The sequence below is a fragment of the Poeciliopsis prolifica genome, unplaced genomic scaffold (genome assembly GCF_027474105.1).
Source record: "Poeciliopsis prolifica strain line A6 unplaced genomic scaffold, Auburn_PproV2 SCAFFOLD024, whole genome shotgun sequence".
NCBI lineage: Eukaryota > Metazoa > Chordata > Actinopteri > Cyprinodontiformes > Poeciliidae > Poeciliopsis > Poeciliopsis prolifica.
Window position 1 is genome coordinate 7,600,030 of NW_026562399.1, and position 20,875 is coordinate 7,620,904.

Sequence of the window (20,875 nt, forward strand, 5' to 3'; positions counted from 1 at the left end):
CTGTGTTACACTGCTACACAGCACACAGTCTTGTCACTGCGCCTCAGAGCTGTTCGGAGCTAAATGGGCTGCAGCAGATGTTTGGTGACTACAATCACACAGGGCTGCGTACCTCACTTGACTTGCAAATATTTGCTAAGTGACTTCAATATTGGATCTTCTCTGTTCCCCGCTTCTACAATGTATAAGACGAAACGAATACACTCTTCTGTCTTTCTCTGCTACCGTCTGTGATCGTCACGTCTTCTTTTGTTATTATTATCTTGAAAAGCCAACCTTCTCCTGTGGTGAAATCTGGAGGCACCTGGTCCTTCGCTTATTTCTTTCACATGTCAGTCATGATTCTTTAGACTCCAAAAATGGCAGTCCTTGAAAAAAATGACCATCTTTTTCTCAAATATCTTCTGGTGTTTTCCAAATCTTTCTATAGTCATTGACCAAAGCACTAGAGCACCACGCTAAGCATCCCAAAGCAATGCTTTGATTTTAATGATATTTGGAAGATCATTTTGCTAGGATATGGTGTGTTTACAAAGGCTGAAGAGCAGCCTCTGCTGCTAGCAAGTCTAGCAGCAGAGAGCTACTATCCTGCAACCTTTAGATGCATTCCTGCTTCAAAACACCTTAATCAAATGGTTACTGGATACCAGGCCTCTGTAGATGTCAAATGACATCCTGTTAATGTCATTAATTCAGGTGTGTTGACAAGGGATGCCTCAAAACTTTGCAGCACAGGATTTCTCCAGGAACGGAGACACTGGAAGCATGTCACTGGAACCCATTGACTGGAGCCATTAACCCGACAGTGAAGGTGACCTGGCAGAAGATGTTTTGTTTACCCATCTGGACTTATGGGCCTTGGCTGACAGACCTCTGTTTTTATAAGAAATATTGTACGTTTGTTTCAGCTGCAGTAATCATCTATGGGGTGAATCCTTACACCACGGTGCTTTTGTGTTTCTGTTTTGGTTCATTTCTTGGCATGAGAGTGACAGCAACAGGCCAAAGCACATGAGAGACTCTAGTTGTACTTGTCTAGCGTGATACAGTGGTTGACTATTTATTTTAATGTTTATTGCACAAGACAATTAAGCTGAGTGGGAACACAGCAGCGACTAATGAATCAAGAGAAGATGCTTCATGGGAAGAAATAGATAGCTTTTCCGCACTTTGCAGTGTGGTGCACTTACCTTGTGGGTAACATAAATATGTCACATGTTGGAAAGGCTTCCCACACAGGCATTTAAAGCATTTATGGGTGTCATTTTATCATCTACGTTTCGCTGATTTTATGATTTCATTAAGGTACATCTACACTTAGAAATGCTTTATAGTGTGCTGATATTGCTTTCTAAATGTGTTTCTTCCCAGTGTCACGGTTTCTAATAACGTCCACGGGCGCCCTGTATATCCTGGATGTGCAAATGGAAGACGGGCTTTACAACTACAGGTGTATGACACGACATCGGTACACAGGAGAGACCCGACAGAGCAATAGTGCCCGTCTCATTGTCTCAGGTAAGAAACCAGAGTTTTTAAAGTCCCCATCATCAATGTAATCAGACAGCATTTCTAAAAGCGAATAGATTTTTTTAGCTGTTTACCAAGTTTTTAGCTGTTTACCAAGTAGGGATTAAAACACCAGCATGAGGGAGATTGAGGTCATCTGAACCTCAATCTCCCTGAGAGAGACAGGTGAGAGACAGTGCTCCTTCTCTTCAGCAATATGAAGAGGCAGTACTAGTTCTACAAAATGAAACTGGGAAGGACAGAATTTACCCCAAACGGGGTGAATTCTTGCTCAAGGACATTTGCGTCTGTGGTCAGGGCAGAGCTGAATCTGAGCTGCTGACCTTGTGCTCACCAGATGACTTATTTGTTCACTGGTTCACAGTGTCCTCAGTTCATTGCAGACAAGTTTAGTATAAAGTTCCTGGACCTAATTATCACAAGTTACTTAAAACATTTCAGTAGACGCTCTTGACGACCAAGACAAGTGTCACACATTGGGTAAATGTCAACCTGTAGCAACAAAGCTTACAGCCCAACTTACACCTCGCTATTTTGCTCTTCAGATCCAACCAACTCAGCACCGCACATACTGGACAGCTTCGAGCGTCGCGAGGTGATGACGAATCATCGAGTGGAGCTGCCCTGCAAGGCCTCAGGTCACCCGGCACCCAAATACCGTTGGCTAAAGGACAACCGACCGCTGGAACCAGACACACGCTTTAGACAGAGTGTCACAGGCCTGTTGATAGAGAGAGCCCAGCCCAGTGACACGGGGGCATATGTGTGTGAAGTGTGGAATGGCTACGGCAATGCCGAGGTTGTTGGCAGGTTGCACGTAAAAGGTCCGTGCTCTTTGGTAATCTGCTTACCCACCGTGGGGAGTTAAATCAGTTTTATCAGATATCTAAAGTGCTTAATGTGACAATGTACATATTTCTCCTATTTGACATTGATCACTGATGTCTGATTACCTCCCTAAAACACAGAACCCCTGAAGGTAATGGTGAGTCCACGGAAGGTGAAAGGCAGCGTGGGAAGCCAGGTTTCCTTGACCTGTGGTGTAACTGGCTCTGAGGAGTATCAGCTATCTTGGTACCGCAATGGAGAGCTCATTTACCCCAGCAACAGTGTCCGCATGACAGGCCAAAGCAGAGAGAATCTGGTTATGGCTGGAATGGCCAAGAGCGACGGAGGAGCCTATCAATGCTTCGCCAGGCATGGCAAGATGTCTGCCCAGGACTTTGTTCAAGTGATACTTGAAGGTCAGAACTCACAGAGATAAATGGGTGCTTGGGAGTTTGTATCAATTTGTGAATATGTGATCTCTAAGTGCAACTTCTATGCAGTTTGTGCCCGGCACGATTGAATAATTATTTCAGCACTGTAATGGCAAGTCTGCTGAACTTTCAAAACATTTGTTCTGTTGATGTTTGAAATAGGATTTTCTAACACTCTTCGAATGATCTTAGGAGACACCATGTGACTATATTTAAATCCCATCTGTGTCCAGATGGCACCCCAAAGATTCTGGCTTCGTTCAGCGAGAAGGTCTACAACGTCAACGAGTTTGTGTCACTGTCGTGTACGGTGAAGGGCACACCGGAGCCCAGAGTAACGTGGTCGCTGGATGACGAACCTGTGATCCGGGACAGTCGGCACCGCATCTCCTACTACATCAACGGCGAAGGCCACGTGGTCAGCCACCTCAACATCACCCAGACCCAGGTCCCTGACGGAGGGGTGTACCGCTGCATCTGCAACAACTCGGCAGGGACGGTTTCCTACCAGGCGCGAATAAACGTAAGAGGTGCTTGTCAGATCAACTCTTCCAGCATACCATCACATACACACATCAACATGTCTTGAGACGTTTCGGTTTGATGCGACCTTAAAAGCACCAGGATGTGCAGACGCAGAAGGAGTGCCTCACTAAGTTTGTAAAAAGCGTTTAGGTCTTTGTGTTATACTTTGGAGGAAAAATAAACATTGGTTTCAGCTCAATCGTTTGAGTACTGAGAAAGTGGGTTTTTTATTTAACTCGTCTCTACAGTTATTCAGTTATTATCGAAATAGGAGTTGAAATAAACTCCACATGTGATCTCAGCCGTGTAATTTAACAAAATATTTCATAGATTTGTGTTTTATTTACTTATACGAAGTATGAAAGTCTATATCAGTGGATATTTTCCGATATGCGGTTGAAAAAGCAAAGGGTTGAACTCACTGCAGTACCAGACAAAACAACACACAAGTGAGTACTGAACCAAATGTGGATGCAACACAACGTTGAATCTACTTCTTGCTGTTGTTTAAAACTAAATATTTCTGTTCAAGCTTAAACCAGCTACTTAGGGGTAGCTGCTTTACCGGTCATATAACTTCTAAACATGTTTAAGAAGTAAAATTCAAGTTTCTACATCATGCAAAAGTGGAAAAAAACAAAAACTGAAGATAAAACAAATATTGACATATTTTATTTAATGTCTCACAGCCATTGCAATGGAAAAGACCCAACCTGTGCAGAGCCAAGTTGAGTTAACTTCATTTTGAGAAGCAAAATCACGGCTTTCTAATATTGCAACATCTTGTTCCCCAGGAACTTGTTACAACCAGAAACAATTGGATTGAGTACTAAAATGGTAGATAGTTGTTGATAAGTTGCTATACTGCTCTGTCAGATGGACCTTGAACAAACATCTACTGTGTAATAGAAGCATCAAGCTACGCAGTGAAAACAAAACACGAGTGAGAAAAGCAGAAAGGTTATGTCTCTGGTTGAGATTGACACTTTTCAATGTCGTGAAGAAAACGTAGTGAGGCATTCTGGAACGCCCTAACAGCTTTTCGTCCTCTCACTTTGTTTAAGAATAAACAAGGCATGGAACCTTTGTGTTGTTTTTAGAACAAACACAGCACAGCTATCATTCAGCCAACCCCACAAGCCTCAAAATCATTTTAAGAGAGTTGTCTCTCCAATGTTGTCCTCAAGGGCCTGCCAGCATCAGACCAATGAAAAACCTCACTGCCATTGCTGGCCGGGACATGTACATCCACTGCCGCGTCATCGGCTACCCTTACTATTCCATCAAGTGGTACAAGGACTCCAATTTGCTGCCGTACAACCACCGGCAGCGGGCCTTTGAGAACAACGGCACCCTGAAGCTGTTTGATGTGCAGAAGGATGTGGACGAAGGAGAATACACGTGTAACGTGCTGGTGCAGCCTCAGCTGTCCACTCACCAGAGCGTCTATGTCACTGTCAAAGGTAAGGCCTCGGTCTAAACCGTTGTAATGCCACGCAGTTAGAATGTCAGACTAGGCGGATTATCACCAAAATATTAACAATGCTATTTTTTGTCGCAACAACAATTTGTAGTTATTGGTTTGGCATCATGATGAATGCCAACATGTGGTGCTGTTTGGGGAACGTTGGTGGTATGTGTGTGTTTATTATTACAGAAATGATGAGGCAATGAGTCATCAATGTCGTCAATGTAGAAATTCCTCTGCGCACAGATTTTACACAACCCAAAAAGGCTTAATGGATTTGTATAGCACATTTCAGCAGCAAGGCAAAATGAAAACATAATACCAACTTTGAAACAAGCAGTAAGCATCATGTTTTGTCAAATCCCATCAAGAGTATTCATCATCTGTTGTACATCAAATGTATTAAACGATGACCCCATTGTTTTTAATCGACAGCAATTCAATTCTGGAAGTTTGTTTCAGATTAATGAAGCGTTGAGACTGAAAGCTGCTTCTCCATGTTTGGTTCTGGTTCTGGGGATGCAGGGCACAACCAGAAGACCTGAGAGGTCTGGAAGGTTGTTGCAATAACAACAAATCTTTAATGTATTTTGGTGATAAGCCATTCAGTGATTTATAAACATTTAATGAATATTTTAAAGTCTGTTCCCCAAGATTGAAAGCTTCAGCATCCGTTCTAACAGGTTTTTGAAGACTAAATTTTTTCTTTATCTGTGATTCAGAATGAGCTACATTAAAAAAAATACAAGGATATTCTAAACAAACGTCAGATTCATATTGTTTTGTGTCGCCAAACCTTTCCCTTTTTCTCACTCATATAAACGAGTATTCATTGACAACATTGCATCGTTATAGATCTATACCATGTTTAATTTTGGGTGATTTAGAAAATGCATTTTACAGTTCACACAGAACAAACAGATATTTGTTGGTTGTTTTATGTACATAGCGGAGCTCCATCTCCATCATCCCAGCCAGCCAGTTCATCTGAAACGCATCGGAATATGCATCAGTGCTGAGCACAGCCAGATGAAGATAACCTCAGATGGCTCTCTTTATTCAGTGACGCTGCATAATTTGCAAAACCGGATGGGTCTTCCGGTTCCCCTCCCTCTCTCTGACGAGCTAACGAATGTGCGAAGGGGGGAAATCACACAGCGTAGGCAAAAGCTACAGTGCGATTCCACCTCGGCTAATTTGGCTCTGGGCTGCTTAGCATTCCTCCGCTTCTGAGAGGGAATCCCCAGGAGCCTATTATGCCTGTTTTGTTGTGAATTAAATAAGCACTGAAGTGCTGCTTATTCCAATGCTATTTTAAATCATTAATTTTCCAAACGATCTGCTTCTCACGATGGCTGCAGCGTCCCCAGAGAGAGAGAGAAAAAAGGGGTGCAATGTTGACTGTGTTATTAGAGATATTTCAGCTGATTCACAGAAAATAAGCAATTTTCATTCCTGCGAAAAAGCCAACCTGTAATGGGGAGGAGAAATGCGAACATGTGCTGCTGATGTTAAACTTTAATGAACAGCATGTAAGCCACATGCCTGCAGGGGAAATAAATTTGCATGTCTCCTCCGCAGTCCCACCTACCATCCACCCGTTTGAGTTTCCCCGGTTCTCCATCGGCCAGCGAGTCTTCATCCCGTGCGTCGTCATGTCCGGCGACCAGCCCGTCTTCATCACCTGGCAGAAGGACGGCCGGCCTATCCCGGCCAGCCTGGGCGTCACCATCGACAACATCGACTTCACCAGCTCGCTGCGCATCTCCAACCTCACGCTGGCCCACAACGGAAACTACACCTGCATCGCTCGCAACCAGGCTGCTGCTGTGGAGCACCAGAGTCAGCTCATCGTCCGAGGTGAGGAAAGAAGTGGAGACGATAGGCACAGAAATGCAAGCAGTAGAATTGCTTAGATTTGCTTTTATTTGCTACAGAATCCAAACCAAAGACACATTTAGGCATCAATAACCAGAAGTCTGTTTTACTTGCAGTTCCTCCTAAATTTGTGGTGCAACCAAAGGACCAGGATGCCATCTACGGCAAGGCGGTGATCCTCAACTGCTCAGCTGAAGGCTATCCAGTTCCTACCATCCAGTGGGAGTACTCCAAAGGTAAACAAATGATTTGGCCATTTATGCTGACATTTTGTAAATTTTTGTTTCTATCAATTCAGTTTTTGGGGGGCAGTTAGAATATACTTACATTAGTTCAGAAGCCAATTCTGTAATTAATTTTTATATTTGGAATTGCTTAGATTACTTTGGTAACTTTCAGACCCGTCAGTTAATTGAAGGGATTAAGAACACTCCAGGTGTGAGCTGGGGCTGCTTTTGTTAGGCAAATGTCCAGAGTGATGACAGAAGGTTTTCCTGAGCTGATTTTTTCTTGACCACTTTTTTTCAACTTAGTTGTAAATACATTTTTAGTAATTGTTTGTCTATATTTTTGCAAGTAAGAAAGGGTATGTACTTTTAAAACAATCAAGTTGGAAGTTGGTCCAAGAACCAAATTACCTTTTGCTACCCAATGCTTTGATTGGAAAATTTTGGGTTTTGGATCTTAGGGGGTCAAACATACATAAACAAAGCAAACATGTGGGAAGAAAATGTGCTGGTGACAGAAAAAAATTTACTTTTTCGTCTGGATGCAAAACATCTATGTGAGGGAACTTAGTGCATTGGCACTGTGAAACACGGTGGTGGTAGCATGATGCTGTGGTGATACTATTTTTCAGCAGGGGACTGCAGCTGGAGCTAAACACTTGTCAATTCTGGAAGGAGACCTCTTAAAGGGGCAGTATTATGTATTTTTTTGACATATAGTGCCATTCTATAGCACAATCATGTAACTATGTTGTAGTTTTTATGATAACGCTGTGTGTGTCAAAACCAACTTAAAAGGCATTTAAGTTGTTATCTGATGCCTTGAAATTAACTTCTGTCTCTTTAAGAAGCTCCTACCTTTTCCATTATTCCACCTCCAGCACATCATCACAACAATACTTCTCTATTGATGGCATTTACAGTCATTTTTAGTTTGTATGATAATCTCCGCAGACCAGCTCCACCGGGTGATTGCTAATGATTGCTATGTGGGTTGGGAGCTTTGGGAAACAAAATAGACATTGAATGAACAGGGATTAAAGCAGGTGTTTTCTATGGGATAACATATTAGTAAACGACATTTTACTTTCCTTCATATTTTCACAAATGTCCATTGTTTTGCAATGATTCATCACAGTCTAACCCAAATGACTGTCCCGCTCTGCTTTCTCTGAAAGGTGCCGGGGTGCCTCAGTTCAAACCCATCGCCCTCAACTCAGGCTTTCGCATTGAAGTTCTGGTGAACGGCTCTCTGCTCATCAAGCACGTGCTGGAGGAAGACAGCGGCTTCTACCTCTGTCGGGTCAGCAACGACGTCGGCGCCGATGTTAGCAAGTCCATGTATCTGAACGTCAAAAGTAAGTCTCATCTTCAAATCAATCTGTTCTGAAAAGACTCATTTTATTCCTTTGGTGTGGTTTGTCCCGGTCTGGTGATGTTCTAGTAATAGTTACTGCTAAAACTCAGAGGTGAAGCTGCATTCAGGGCATCTAAGAGATAGCATCCTGCTGCTTGCTCTGCACAGAGTCTGTACTTCCTGTTAACTGCTGCTGTTGCATTGGTGAAAGTAAACAATTTAGTTGCTGAATGAGAAAGTGGGGATTTTTAAGTACTTTGGATTAAGCCCTGGATTCTGCTTATAGCCAGAAACTGCAGTAAGGAATTTTTGTGGAACAGGCGTTTGAGAGAACTGTGGAGATTTCTTCACCTTGCTAAAAGACAGAAATATTTTCTTCACGGTGCAAACAAACACCTAACAGTACAGCATAACATTGAGAACGTCAGAGTTTTTTGTTTTGTTTTGTTTTTTCAAAACTGCCAGAATTGTGCCATCTCCAGCTTTATTCTGGCTGGATGCACATTTTGATCAGTCATTGCTAGATGAGGCTTAGGACCCTGCAGCTCTTATCAACCTTAAGCAGAGGACTTCCTGCCGAGATCCTCGCTGTCTGCCAAACGGTACAGTTCCTCTGCGACTTTCTTACTGAAGGCTCAGAATTAGAACCACATGTCTAAAAATATTGGAACAGGGCAACACTTCATGATGTGGTGAAAGAGTGTTGCTTCTCTTTATAGATTTCTTTCCGTTTTGCATTTCTTTTTCTCTCTTCTTTGTAGAATTGTTTTAATTCTGCATCATGAGCAGTCATTATGCAGAATTATATATATATATATATATAGCATTTCTATAACAACTGAAGGTAACGTAGTAACTTGATTGTGTTATAAATTGCCACTATGTGTCTGGAAAATACATAATACTGCCCCTTCCTGTCAACTGCACACTGGTTAAAATCACCTGGAATGAATTAGGGGAAGTCAAGAGATATTAGTTCTAAATTATTTATTGCAGACATGATTTGAACTGGAGCTGTGTGAACATACACCAGAATGAAAAATAACAGGAAATTTCTTTGGAAGATAAAAGGGGTGCAAATGAAGCTGCGAGGAACTCAGTGTCTGGTGTGCACAGCTTTTCCCTCACAATGACTGTGAAACTGTTGCTATTACATTCGCTTAGCATATGCTGCCTTATGCCTTCTGATATTATTCATCAAGGACTTCTCAAGACGTTTTGTGTAAGGCTGCAGGACGGTTCCTTTGGGCTTTTTCTTGACGGAAACCTTCCCGTTTTCCACTTGCAATGCTAGCTTGAGGAGCAAAGCAGCTTGGTAAACTTGACAGTCAGTCAATCAGAAGGATGGACATTTCAGTAATGTATTTTATTTACACTGATTGAAAAATGAAATAGTTCCTTTTTTTTTGCATTTTCTGTCTCATCTTCTTTCTAATTTTCTGAGACCCCCATAACACCTTGTTTGGTCCACTCCTGGATCCCGTTACACCCACTTTGAAAAACACTATAGTAGAGCGTCATCATAGTAGAAACTGTGAATAAAAGGCATGGAAACTCCACATTAACTGTTCCTTCAGTGCAGACTGCTGCGTTTGCGCTGTCATGCTTGATTGTTTTTAGCAATAGATCTCCCAGAAGCTTGGAGACGCTTTCATTACTTTGGCTTCTTTTTGTTTTTTTTTCTTCTATTAACCCACATTATCAATAACATGTCAAGGCAGTCCTGAAACCTGGGCTTCATATCACAGAGTATCGATCTCTGTCGTGTTTCCTGTTTTTCAGGCCTTTGTGTGTCTGTTTGCGGCCCCTCAGGCTCGTTCTCTGCTCCAGAGCCATCTTGCTGTTGTGGCACTTTTCCCTTCCTGATTTGTGTCTCCTCTCTGCAGGAGGAAGGCCCCTGGGAACAAGGGAGAGCCACACCTTGCTGCATGTCCCTCGTGGGGGATGTGTGTGTGCATGTGTGTGTGCATCCAGACAATGAGCTCATTAACCTTTAAAGCTTCTCCCTACGTTTTCTAGGTGTAATGTAGACCATCTGAAGCTATGATGTTCTGTACGCTGTGTGCTGTTTATCCAGGCCAGCCTACGCCACTCCAGCAGCCGTGGCTACTTAAGAGGCTTAGGAGCCAATTAGGGTGGAACGCAGGCTGACGCGCTCTCATGTGATGGATAGCACGGCGTGTGTGTGCGTGTGTGTGTTACCGGCTGTCCAAATGTGGCTTGATGTGTGAGTAAACACACAGGAGAAAAATCAATAGAGCGAATCTGAGATGTATGGAACAGATGCATGGATGGCAGAGATGCTCTCAGGTGAGCAAACAAGCACACACAAAGGCGCCCATTTCACACAGGACCGCGCCATTTAACATAAAGAGCTGGCTCCGCCGCAGCCATTACAAAGGAATAATGGCCCAGACGAGCAAGCTAGCGCTTCCCCGTAGATTCCTCTCCGCCGCGCTATTGTGGTGGACTCCCCAGGAAATGAATTGCTGCTATTCTGATGTCATAACTTGGCACTTTCATTGTTATGAGAAGTGTGTGCGCGCACAAGCTAATGTCTGGTCATAATACGCCATGCATCATGCGCCGGCTGCTCTAACAGCTTGCCCTCGCTGCACCAGAATTAAAGCTCCTAGGAACTTCTATGAAATATGTAGTTTTTAAATACTTGTCAAAACCGTCATCGTGTTGTGATAATATGACAATGGACAGATAATGTGTGAAAAGATAGATCTCCTTCACATCTACCCTGAGCTGTTACTGCCGCCTGAAGAAACACAGCGCTCACGACCAAAAACAACCAATCAGAGCCAGGAGGCGGGTCTTGTCGCTGTCAATCATGTTCAGTGTGCTCATGGGGGAGAAACAACTCACCATTTAAGGAAAAGCATTAGTGACCATGCTAACTAGCCTTAGCGTTAACTACAGGCTCTATCAGGAAGCTCTGCTATCAGGGATGAGCAGCACATACATGGGTGTGATTGATAAGCACTCAGGCTCTCTTCCTAGCTCTGATTAGTTGTTTCTATTTAGCACTGAGAAGGCAGCGGAGCTTGATATTTTTCTGTCTCAATACGTAGAAGAACATTATTTTATAAATGTTACATGCTGCAGCCTTAACCCTGTGAGAACGCAAATGAGCTCCTGCATTCGGGTTCGCTCAGCCTCCCTCAGCATCCATTTCTTTAGTGGATCCAGTTAGTCCCCAATCCAGCTGCAGGTGGAAGTTTGAACTAATGATTTTAACGCAATTTTCAGTCAAGCATCTCCACGATGGGTCCAAAACAGATGCAATTCAGCCAATTCATTACCAATGCACAGTGGATGCTATCAGAGCTAGCCAGCAGCCACTCAATGTTTATCAGCCAGTTAAGATCCATCAAGCCCGCTAGACATCATAATGTCTGAAGACCGTGATGAGGGCAGAGTGTATAATGAGGTTTCAGCGGAGAGCGCCGCTAAATGGTCTCATGGTCACTGAGCCGTTCGTTAAGATTTCCACGCTGCACTGCAAAGGTATTCACACCCCCAGAGGTTTTTCACATTTTGTTTTACGTCCCAAATTTAGTGAATTTTATTGCCATTTTCTGTGAGGATTGTGTAGTGGAGGATTTTTTTTTTTTTTTTCGGAACGTCTACCAGCTTTGCTTTTGTAGAGACTTGAACATTTTCCTGGTCGTCTTTGCTCAGACTCACTCAGATTGGATCTGTGAGTCAAGTTTTGATTTGAATTTAGGCCTGGACTTTGATTAAGCCATTCGAGCACAAGAACATGCTTTAATGTCCACGTTTGGGGTTGTTGACCTGCTGGACAGTGGAACCTTAAAATCCTAAGACTTTTCCAACAGGTTTTCTCCCAGGATTGACCCACATTCAGCCAAATACATCTCACACCTTTTAGGTCTTTATTTGCCAAAACCTTTCCGCTTTTATCAGCATGTGCTGCCATTTGAATAAAAATCCTGAAAATATGGGGTTGCAACATGACAAAATACAAGAGGGTTCAAGAAGATGACATATTTATCTACCTGTGACCTTCATTTGATATTATCATTATCCAGCCCTCCTCTGTGCAGCTCCACTGCCAAGCTACAGGCTGCTATCATGCTCCATGTCCGAGCCAATTGTGCAGCTAAGGGAATTATTTCAGTACATTGCAGACGGCCATTGAACCAGTCAATGATGTGCGATTTTGCTTTTTTACCCCTCTCCCAACCCCCACCCCACTTCGGCACCCACATACAGTCTGGCCCCCGGGGCGAAAAGCCGCATGCTCATGTTCCCTCGCCCAGCGCTCTCCGTGGTGCCAGGCCGCCGCGTGGCCCATCCTACAGAACAGGAGAAGCCGCTCAGCACACTGCATGTGGACCACAGGGCGTGTTTTAACGAAGCTGGATATTTATTTTAAATCCAAACAAACAAGAAAAGAGAAGTGATGTCCAATGTGAGGCATCAATTTCCTGAAGATCTTGCAGGTTGAGGAATGATGGATTCCAGTTTTAGCAACCTCTGTCAAAGGCTTTTGACGGAGGTGAACCGCTCGGATTTACCGGAAAAAAATTATCAATTACTTGGGTTTTCCGGCTTCATGCAGTGCAAAAAGTTGCACCAGTCGTCCGTCGACAGGTTGAGAGAAGGCTACTCCAGTTTTGCCTCATTTTGAAAAACGACGTTTTGACTGTGATGTTTAAAAATATTCCAAACATTTCATAAAAAAAGAAAAGGAGGAGAGTAAAAGAAAATTGGGTAAGAATTAGAACATTAACACAGGCTCCTGCGGTACGACAACAAAGAAATTATAATCTCAGATGGAAAGTAAAGGAGCAAAACATGGAGGTGTGAAAATTTATGGTCATATAAAAATGGACACTCAGTCACTCTATCATCGTTTTAAAACTACAGCAGGCTGAACATATATTACATATTCTTCCTATGTGGGTTAAATGTAGATTACAGTTACACACTCACTTAAACTAATCAACAGTTGTTTGTAGAGGAATAATGTTATTTCTGTACTGGTAAATTGTCTTCTATTGTAGTAAGTTCATAAAAAGACACTTGAATTTATCTGAAACCTTCTATAACAATGAACTAACTGAAGTCCAGTCACCAAATTATTCAATTGTAATAAATATTTTTTAGTATTGGTATCAGTGATATTAAACATATTTGGTATCAGATAGATCCCAAAATTCCCAGTATTACACTACCAACTGGAAAGTGTGGTTTGCCAGAACGTCAACAAAATCCTGAAATCTGCTCCCTGTTCTGAAGTACAACAAAAAACGGCAACGCTTTATTCGACGGGTTGTGAATAAGACTAACGTAAACATGTCATGAACTTTAAAAATTATGTAGCTTTATATCATTAAAGCTCAAGTTTAATCAGTAATAACTTTATAACAAATTTATGTCAGATCATAATTTCTTGTCATAACAAAGACATTGTGAATAATGTCAACTTTGCATTAAAAATGTCATTATTTACCAAATGACACTTTATGACAAGAGTCATAAATATTCATGAGGACCATGTTTATGACAGTGTTATTCACAAATCATCAACTAAAGCGTTAACCCAAAAATTGTGCCTGTTGAGCAAATAAATGCCAAATCACTAATAGAATAATTATTAATGAGCATAATTTTCCACGTGGCTTTTATGAATGTACACATGTTAGCATGAACGCACACTACAATATGATCATGTTAAACGTGATTCGATGTAATCAGCTGGGTTTCTTTACATCAATTTTTCTCAATTCTGCATTGTATTTCAACTAGAACCAAGTTGCAATTTACTCAGTTTAATCGAAATATGTGTTAAAACCGACATCCATTTGGATATAAATTGGGTCAGTTTTCCTTCTGAAGCGCAGTAAGATGACATTAGTTGTAAATCGGCACTGTACAAATCGGCACTGTACAAATAAACTGAAGTGAATCAGGACATTTATAACCACAAAATGCCACCAACAGCTGAAAAACAACAGATTTCTCACCCAGTGACCCGAGTTATTTTTGATTTTTTACCTCCTGATCGCAGCTGAATGGCCTGTCACTGAATCAGCCGTCCACCTGTAATTATGTTGTATCATCATCATCCTCCCGTCAAGCCCACCTGGCTAATTTTGTTTGCCACATCACTAACACACGGCAGTTAGACACATTGGCAACATTTTTCTTTTCGTGATGTTTTTTTTTTTTTTTCCCCTGCACTGCGACATTGCAGGACGTGATTGTGCAATCATCCCACTCCAGTGGAAATCAATGGCAGGTCCATTTTCTATTCCTGGCTACTAGAAATGGCCCTTTTTTTGCCAGGAGTCTGTAAAGAGGGAGAGAGAGAGAGAGAGAGAGAGAGAGAGAGACTGTCCGATGCTGGTTGGCATGGTAACCTGGCCAGGTGAAAGGGAGTCTGGGAGAAGGGGGTGGGGGGGTAAAGAGAGAGGGAGGGCGTATACAGGGGGGGTGTCTCAGGGGAGTAACCTATCAGCAGCCAGCCTATCCCCCACAATCCCTTGCAGGCTTAAGCGTATCATCACTGCCCTCTGGGTTGCTGTGGAGGAACAGGGCTCTCCTCACCTCCACATAAAAGACACTTTGTACTGCGCAGCAGACAGGCGCTGCACGCTCGGCTGTTTCTTCTGCACTTTCCAAACAGCCAAACTGCTGATGTGTCGCTCTGCAGCACAACACTGAAGGACATTCGCTGCTTTCCAGATGTGTGTGTCAACATGAACACACCGGCCCACAAGGATCCATGAGAAGATGAACGTTCAGTAACATTCAGTTAAGATACAGTACATATGTATCAGTTGATTTTGAAATGAAGCCCATCACCGGGTTTAATTTCGGAGCTCTCCGCAGCTCTTCCTTTCGCAATAATTCTGCAGCATATTAAAGAAATAAATCAGCACAACAATCACAGGGTCTTGGCTACAGAGCACTCACACAAAGCGCTTCCCAGAGGCCTCGCCATGTTCCACACACTCTGATTATTGAGTCTTTCTTTTTCTGCTCTTCATGGACATTATTTTGGAGACGTGTTCAGTTGAAATTGTGGCCTTCTCAATGATGCCTAGGTCACAATTTTGATCGAAATTGGAGAGTTTTGAGGAGCTGCTTTCAGGAATTACAAATTAAAACCTTGGTTTTCTTCTACTAAGAATATATGTAATAAATACTAATATAAATATCCATTGGTGTGTTGACCTTGAAGATGTCTTTGTTGAAATGCTTTGGCAGTATCTGTGCTTCCATTGTGCACTTGTACTTGAGCAATTTCAGGTTTGAAAAAAAATTTGCCTAGTGGAAACATGGCAATTTAAAAAAGTATTATTTTTCAAGGCAAAGTTTTTGCTCTAGGATGAGGTGGTTTTTCATCTATATTTGCAAAACTGCATTTGAAACACTTTTTTTTCACATCAAGAGTCATGATCAACAACCAGATGTTAGTGTTGGCGCATTGTACCATTTTATACCGCAGTCAAGTAACTATGACTGTAACTATTCAGTTGTTTTGAATTTGCTGCATGTGTAAAAAATAACTTAATGGAAACTTGAATCTGCATCACTGTTGAATCTTAAGCCTTGAAATTGCCCTTTTTAAGAAACTTTAATCATTTTAGATGCTTCCTGTTCAGAAAATCATAACAATTCTTCACCGTGATGCTGTTTACAACCCGCTTCAGGAGTGTTTTTGATGAAGGAATAACTTTACAGCGTAATGTAAAGCTCAAATATTTTGATTTTGCGCCCTTTAGCAAGAAAAACGTCTGGAGACTGACCAGGTTTTGAAAATCCTAGCAAGTGGATGCAGACATGAACAGCTGTAAGTTTACAACACACTAAATGATTAGTAAACAAAAAATAAATTATGGTTGACATTTTAACACCACTTCAAAATGACTAGCAACCTTTGTTCAGGATGAGAGGAGGATTTTTAGCAAGCTCTGGTGTAATGATGTTGAGATTTATTTACCTTTTAAGTTACTCCTGTTGTCCCTTTGCTCCTGTTGCAATGATGGTTTCATACACACAATACAAAACCAATGCAAAAAGGAAGAGAAAGAAAAAAATTTCAGCTGGAAACCATAATTACTCCTGAAAATGGAGTAAAGCTGATCATCATTAAGTGCATAAAACAGTTAATATACATTTTTATTACAGAAAAGAAAACATCAAAACTCAAGAACAGTGAAAGTGAGGCTTAGTCCTAGATGAGCAATCTGCCCTCTTCCAACTCTGACTTAATGAAATCATGAATAAGTTCATGTTTTCATCTTGTGGAAGATTTAAGAACTGTTCTTAATACAGGGGCTGACCACAGTTAGCAATACAAGTCGATAAGTTTCAATGTTTGGAAACACAAAATACATAATATACAAAATGGTACAGATTTATTAGTGGCAACTGATTTAATGAGAACCAGATTATTACTGTTTTGTAAAATGTGGCAGCCATGTTGAAATGTGAGGCTGGAGTTCGATGTGTTCTAGTTGATATTTCTGACCTAGAATTTGAATTTTGGCGTACTTCATCTTCTGCCTCCACTTTCCAGCTTCTGTTGAATTTTTTTTTTTCTACAATCTGATCTTTTTCTGTTATGTCACACATCGGGACTGTACCTGGACAGACGGGATTTTCCCTTTTAGTCCCCAAAGTGTTGAAACGTGTGACGTTCGCCCTCTACACATCCTCTACAGACCTAATGGCTGGAAACGTATCAGCCTCCCGTATCGCTGTCACCTCGCAGAGTACACCACTCTGCCAGAGGTGTCAACAAAATAACCAAGCCTTTTTTTAGGGCGGGATCAAAGGAGCCGCGCGCTAAAACGAAAATGTTTACATAAAACCCAGGCAGCTGTTTCTTCCCCGGCGCTCGTCCCAAATGTGTCTCACAAAAAATTCATACTTGTCATGCAAAATAAATCAGCATTCGTTTCCGTAGCCGAGCCCCAAATGGCGGCAGAGTGAATAAGAGATGAGGCTTAAATGTTTGCAACCTCTTGCCTGACACTTTCCATCACATCATCGGAGTTGTGCTTTGTGTGTTCATGTGTGTGTGAGGCCCAGACCGAATGTGTGTGTGAGCTGACGTGCGTGTGCAAAAGCGTCTGGGAGTTCGGGCTTGTTATACACTCCGCTGTGGGTGTAATGAGCCATGCATATCGTTATTGTGCGTTAAGTGTGGTGTCTTCAGAGGGTTGTTACAGCCTCCCTGCACCATTAAGGAGCCTCTGATACAAGATACGCAGTGGGGCCACACGCTTCCTTAAAGTCAGCATTAAAGTGAAACCTCATGTGTGCTTACAGCTCATTAGCTATGCACAGGACTTTCAGAAAGTGAGCTGTTCCTGACTTCCTGCAAGGGAGAAAAAAAGGATTCTTTCTGTGCCGCATCAGCATATGGAACCAAAACCGCCTGCAAGGGAATTCTGACAGATACGCCTGTTTGTCTCCTCAGTTCCTGCCATGATCACGTCCTACCCAAACACCACGCTGGCCACGCAGGGAGAGGAGAAGAAGATGAGCTGCACGGCCCACGGAGAAAAACCCATCATGGTGCGCTGGGAGAAAGAGGAACGCATCATCAACCCGGAGACCAGCCGCTACGTTGTTTCCGTTAAGGAGGTGGGCGATGAAGTCATCTCCACCCTGCAGGTGAGGACGGAGCTGTTCCCAGGTGAAGAAATTATGCTAATATAAAGATGGCAACACATGTAGGTATTCGTATAGATAGAGATACAGCTATATGTAGGGTCGGCTTTAACGTCAAGGAAATTACTGGAAGAGAAAAAAGCAACCAAACTTTCATGAATTTGAATTTTTTAAACTTAAAACCAAATGTAAAATTGGTAATTTTGAAATTAAAAATCTAAACAAACATCTTATTGTTGATATTAGAAAAACAATAATTTTGTTTTGAAGAAACAAAGTTAGTTTTGTTTCTTCAACAGCTCTAGAAATTGTTTTGTCGAACTGGACCGAGGTCTGTATCGATATAAATATCGCCGTATTTACTTCCGATCAACACCAAAAACATGCAGCATCGCCAGCACACCTACTGGCTGGGCGAACTTTGTCATTGTTATCATTTTTCTCTATTATCCTCATCTCACATAAAAAGAATCTGCAACACATTCATCTGAGTTTTCCTGTTTAGGGTCTTTAGGAGCTGCATCCCACATAAATACATGAGGGTATTCCTCATTCAGTTAATCACAAACAGGAGCTTCTAACAAGGCAGAACAATAAACAGATGGATTTTTATTTCTCTACAAATATATTAAGCTGAATAAATAATCTAATCACAGTTAAGCTTGCATGGTCCATTTCTGGTTTTATGAATAGGGGGAGGGTGAAAAAGCCTTTTTTTTTGTTTTCTTATAAAACACAGTTTCTGCACCATCCACCTCTCAGCTGATGTCCATTTTAACGCCTCCTTTTCCGTCCACCAGATCATGCCTACAGTGAGGGAGGACTCAGGCTTCTTCTCCTGCCATGCCATCAACTCCTTCGGTGAAGATAGAGGAATCATTCAGCTCACAGTGCAAGGTAGATCTCACCCACCGAAGTGCTCTGAGAACTTGTTCCGGTCAGATTCATGACTGAGCTGCTGCTAAGAGTAAACCGTGTCGGACGACTTCCTGCTTCACAGAGCCGCCGGATCCTCCTGAGGTGGAGATCAGAGAAGTGAAGGACAGAACCATCGCTCTGCGATGGACCATGGGGTTTGACGGCAACAGTCCCATCACAGGCTTCGACATCGAGAGCAAAAACAAATCAGGTGCAAAAACAGTCCCCAGAGTCAGACGGTTCTGGGTCAGTGCTGGGATTTAACGGGACTCACTTTAATCTGGCCCAATAAAAACCCGCGTGTTTCCCCGCTCAGCGTCCTGGGACACGGCTCAGAAGACCAAAGACGTCTCGCCTCAGCTGAACCAGGCGACCATCATCGACCTCCACCCCTCTTCGACTTACAACATCCGCATGTTTGCCAAGAACCTCATCGGGAAGAGCGAGGCCAGCAACGAGCTCACCATCACCACAGATGAAGCAGGTGAGTCGGAACGGACGGCATCTATATGTAAAATCAACTTTTCAACGTTATAATGTTATTTCCTCATCAAATACGCACCTTGATTCTTCCATGAATGTTTGAGAAATCTTCGAATCTCCCTTGGCAACCACTAGGGTTTGTAAAATCCTCGGGGGCAGCTGCAGTTTCCAGGCCAGAGTTTGTGCCTCACAAAGCAGCCCCTCCCCCAAACCTCCACCACTCAGCTCCTTCAAACTAGCAGCAGCACCAATTAGCAAACACACAGCGGAACTGCGCATATGAACAACTTCTCAGTGCAGTCATAAACAGTTGTAAACACTTAATAGAGGAATTTTGAAGAGATTACTTGAAGGCAGAGTATCAAATGATGCAGGAGCTTCTTAAAGAGACAGGCTCTCAATTTCAATTACATTTTGCAAAGTCAAATTTCATTTAAGTCTTACTTGATATATGGCATTTTTGTAACAACTGAAGACGACATAATTACTTGATTGATACTATGTGGCTGTAAAAGACGTAATACTTTAAATAACTCTCTTTTATTAAAATCTAACTATCATCAACTGTAATCATACAAATAAATTAGGTTTCAGAAATGAGAAGGTGTTGTTAACCGAGTTGAGAACATTTCCAATCCGGAGCCCCATTGGTTCTGTTGCGTTACTGAACACACGTTGATCTGATGCTAAAAGCAGAACTTTTCAATTAGCGGCCTCAGTAGTAAATGTCACACCACGGTCAGCAGATTGAGGCTGCACGTCTTTTTGCAAGTCATCCCCGCACTCCTTCATCTCACCCCTCTGTGGGCGCTGCAGCGCCCTGCAAGGCGCTTCTCCTCACCCCCAGGATGCACCAGCAAGTCCAAGCGTCCCATCTGTTCACACACTCAGTCTTCATGCTCTGTATTTTCTGGGGTTTTTTCCATATCTGAATGGTGCGGATGATGATCGCAGCTCCCGATGGTCCTCCTCAAGACGTGCAGCTGGAAGCTCTCTCCTCTCAGAGCATCCGGGTCACATGGAGGGTAAGTCCCCACAATGTTTCTACCACATGCGACCCCGACGCACCTCACTGCTGCTGTTGACTTTGAGAGGAGACAACATGTCCCATCAACTGTTTGCAGAAACTATCAGAGAATTTGTGTCACTGAGGGAGAATGTTGGTGTTTCCTTCTGTCAAGAATTGTTTCAACTGAGATCCACTGGAGGGTTTTCCATCATGAATGCCCTTTTTATAGTCATATTAGTCAGAAATAACTGCAGAATTTGACTAGGACTTTTAACATTCTTCCTTTTTTTCTGTTTTAACCATTCAGAGATGGATTTGCTGGTGTTCTTTTGGTCACTGCAATCATGCAAAACTAAGAGGTGGTTGAATTAAAGAATTCATGAACTCTTTCAGGATTTTCTGCAGGAGAACAGAAAATCACTGTTCCACAATTTACGCCAGCAGCCCAAAACCACCGAACTACCAAACCTAAAGTTTGACGTTTCTGACATGTTGTGGTAATTTGTTCCAGATTACCAAAATAAAATAACTGAATGAATGAATGAAATGTAAAATGAA

The 20,875-nt window shown here is 42.4% G+C and overlaps 1 protein-coding gene across 1 annotated transcript in view; it reads left to right on the top strand.

Annotated features, from left to right (window-relative positions):
* Positions 1-20,875, top strand: part of dscama (Down syndrome cell adhesion molecule a) — a 92,732-nt gene that overhangs the window by 60,001 nt on the left and 11,856 nt on the right. The window contains 13 exon segments of the mRNA XM_055046614.1: positions 1,372-1,518; positions 2,076-2,354; positions 2,499-2,774; positions 3,023-3,319; positions 4,502-4,777; positions 6,364-6,642; positions 6,777-6,896; positions 8,066-8,245; positions 17,714-17,910; positions 18,708-18,804; positions 18,908-19,036; positions 19,142-19,309; positions 20,263-20,333. Coding sequence (XP_054902589.1) covers positions 1,372-1,518; positions 2,076-2,354; positions 2,499-2,774; positions 3,023-3,319; positions 4,502-4,777; positions 6,364-6,642; positions 6,777-6,896; positions 8,066-8,245; positions 17,714-17,910; positions 18,708-18,804; positions 18,908-19,036; positions 19,142-19,309; positions 20,263-20,333 — 2,516 coding nt within the window.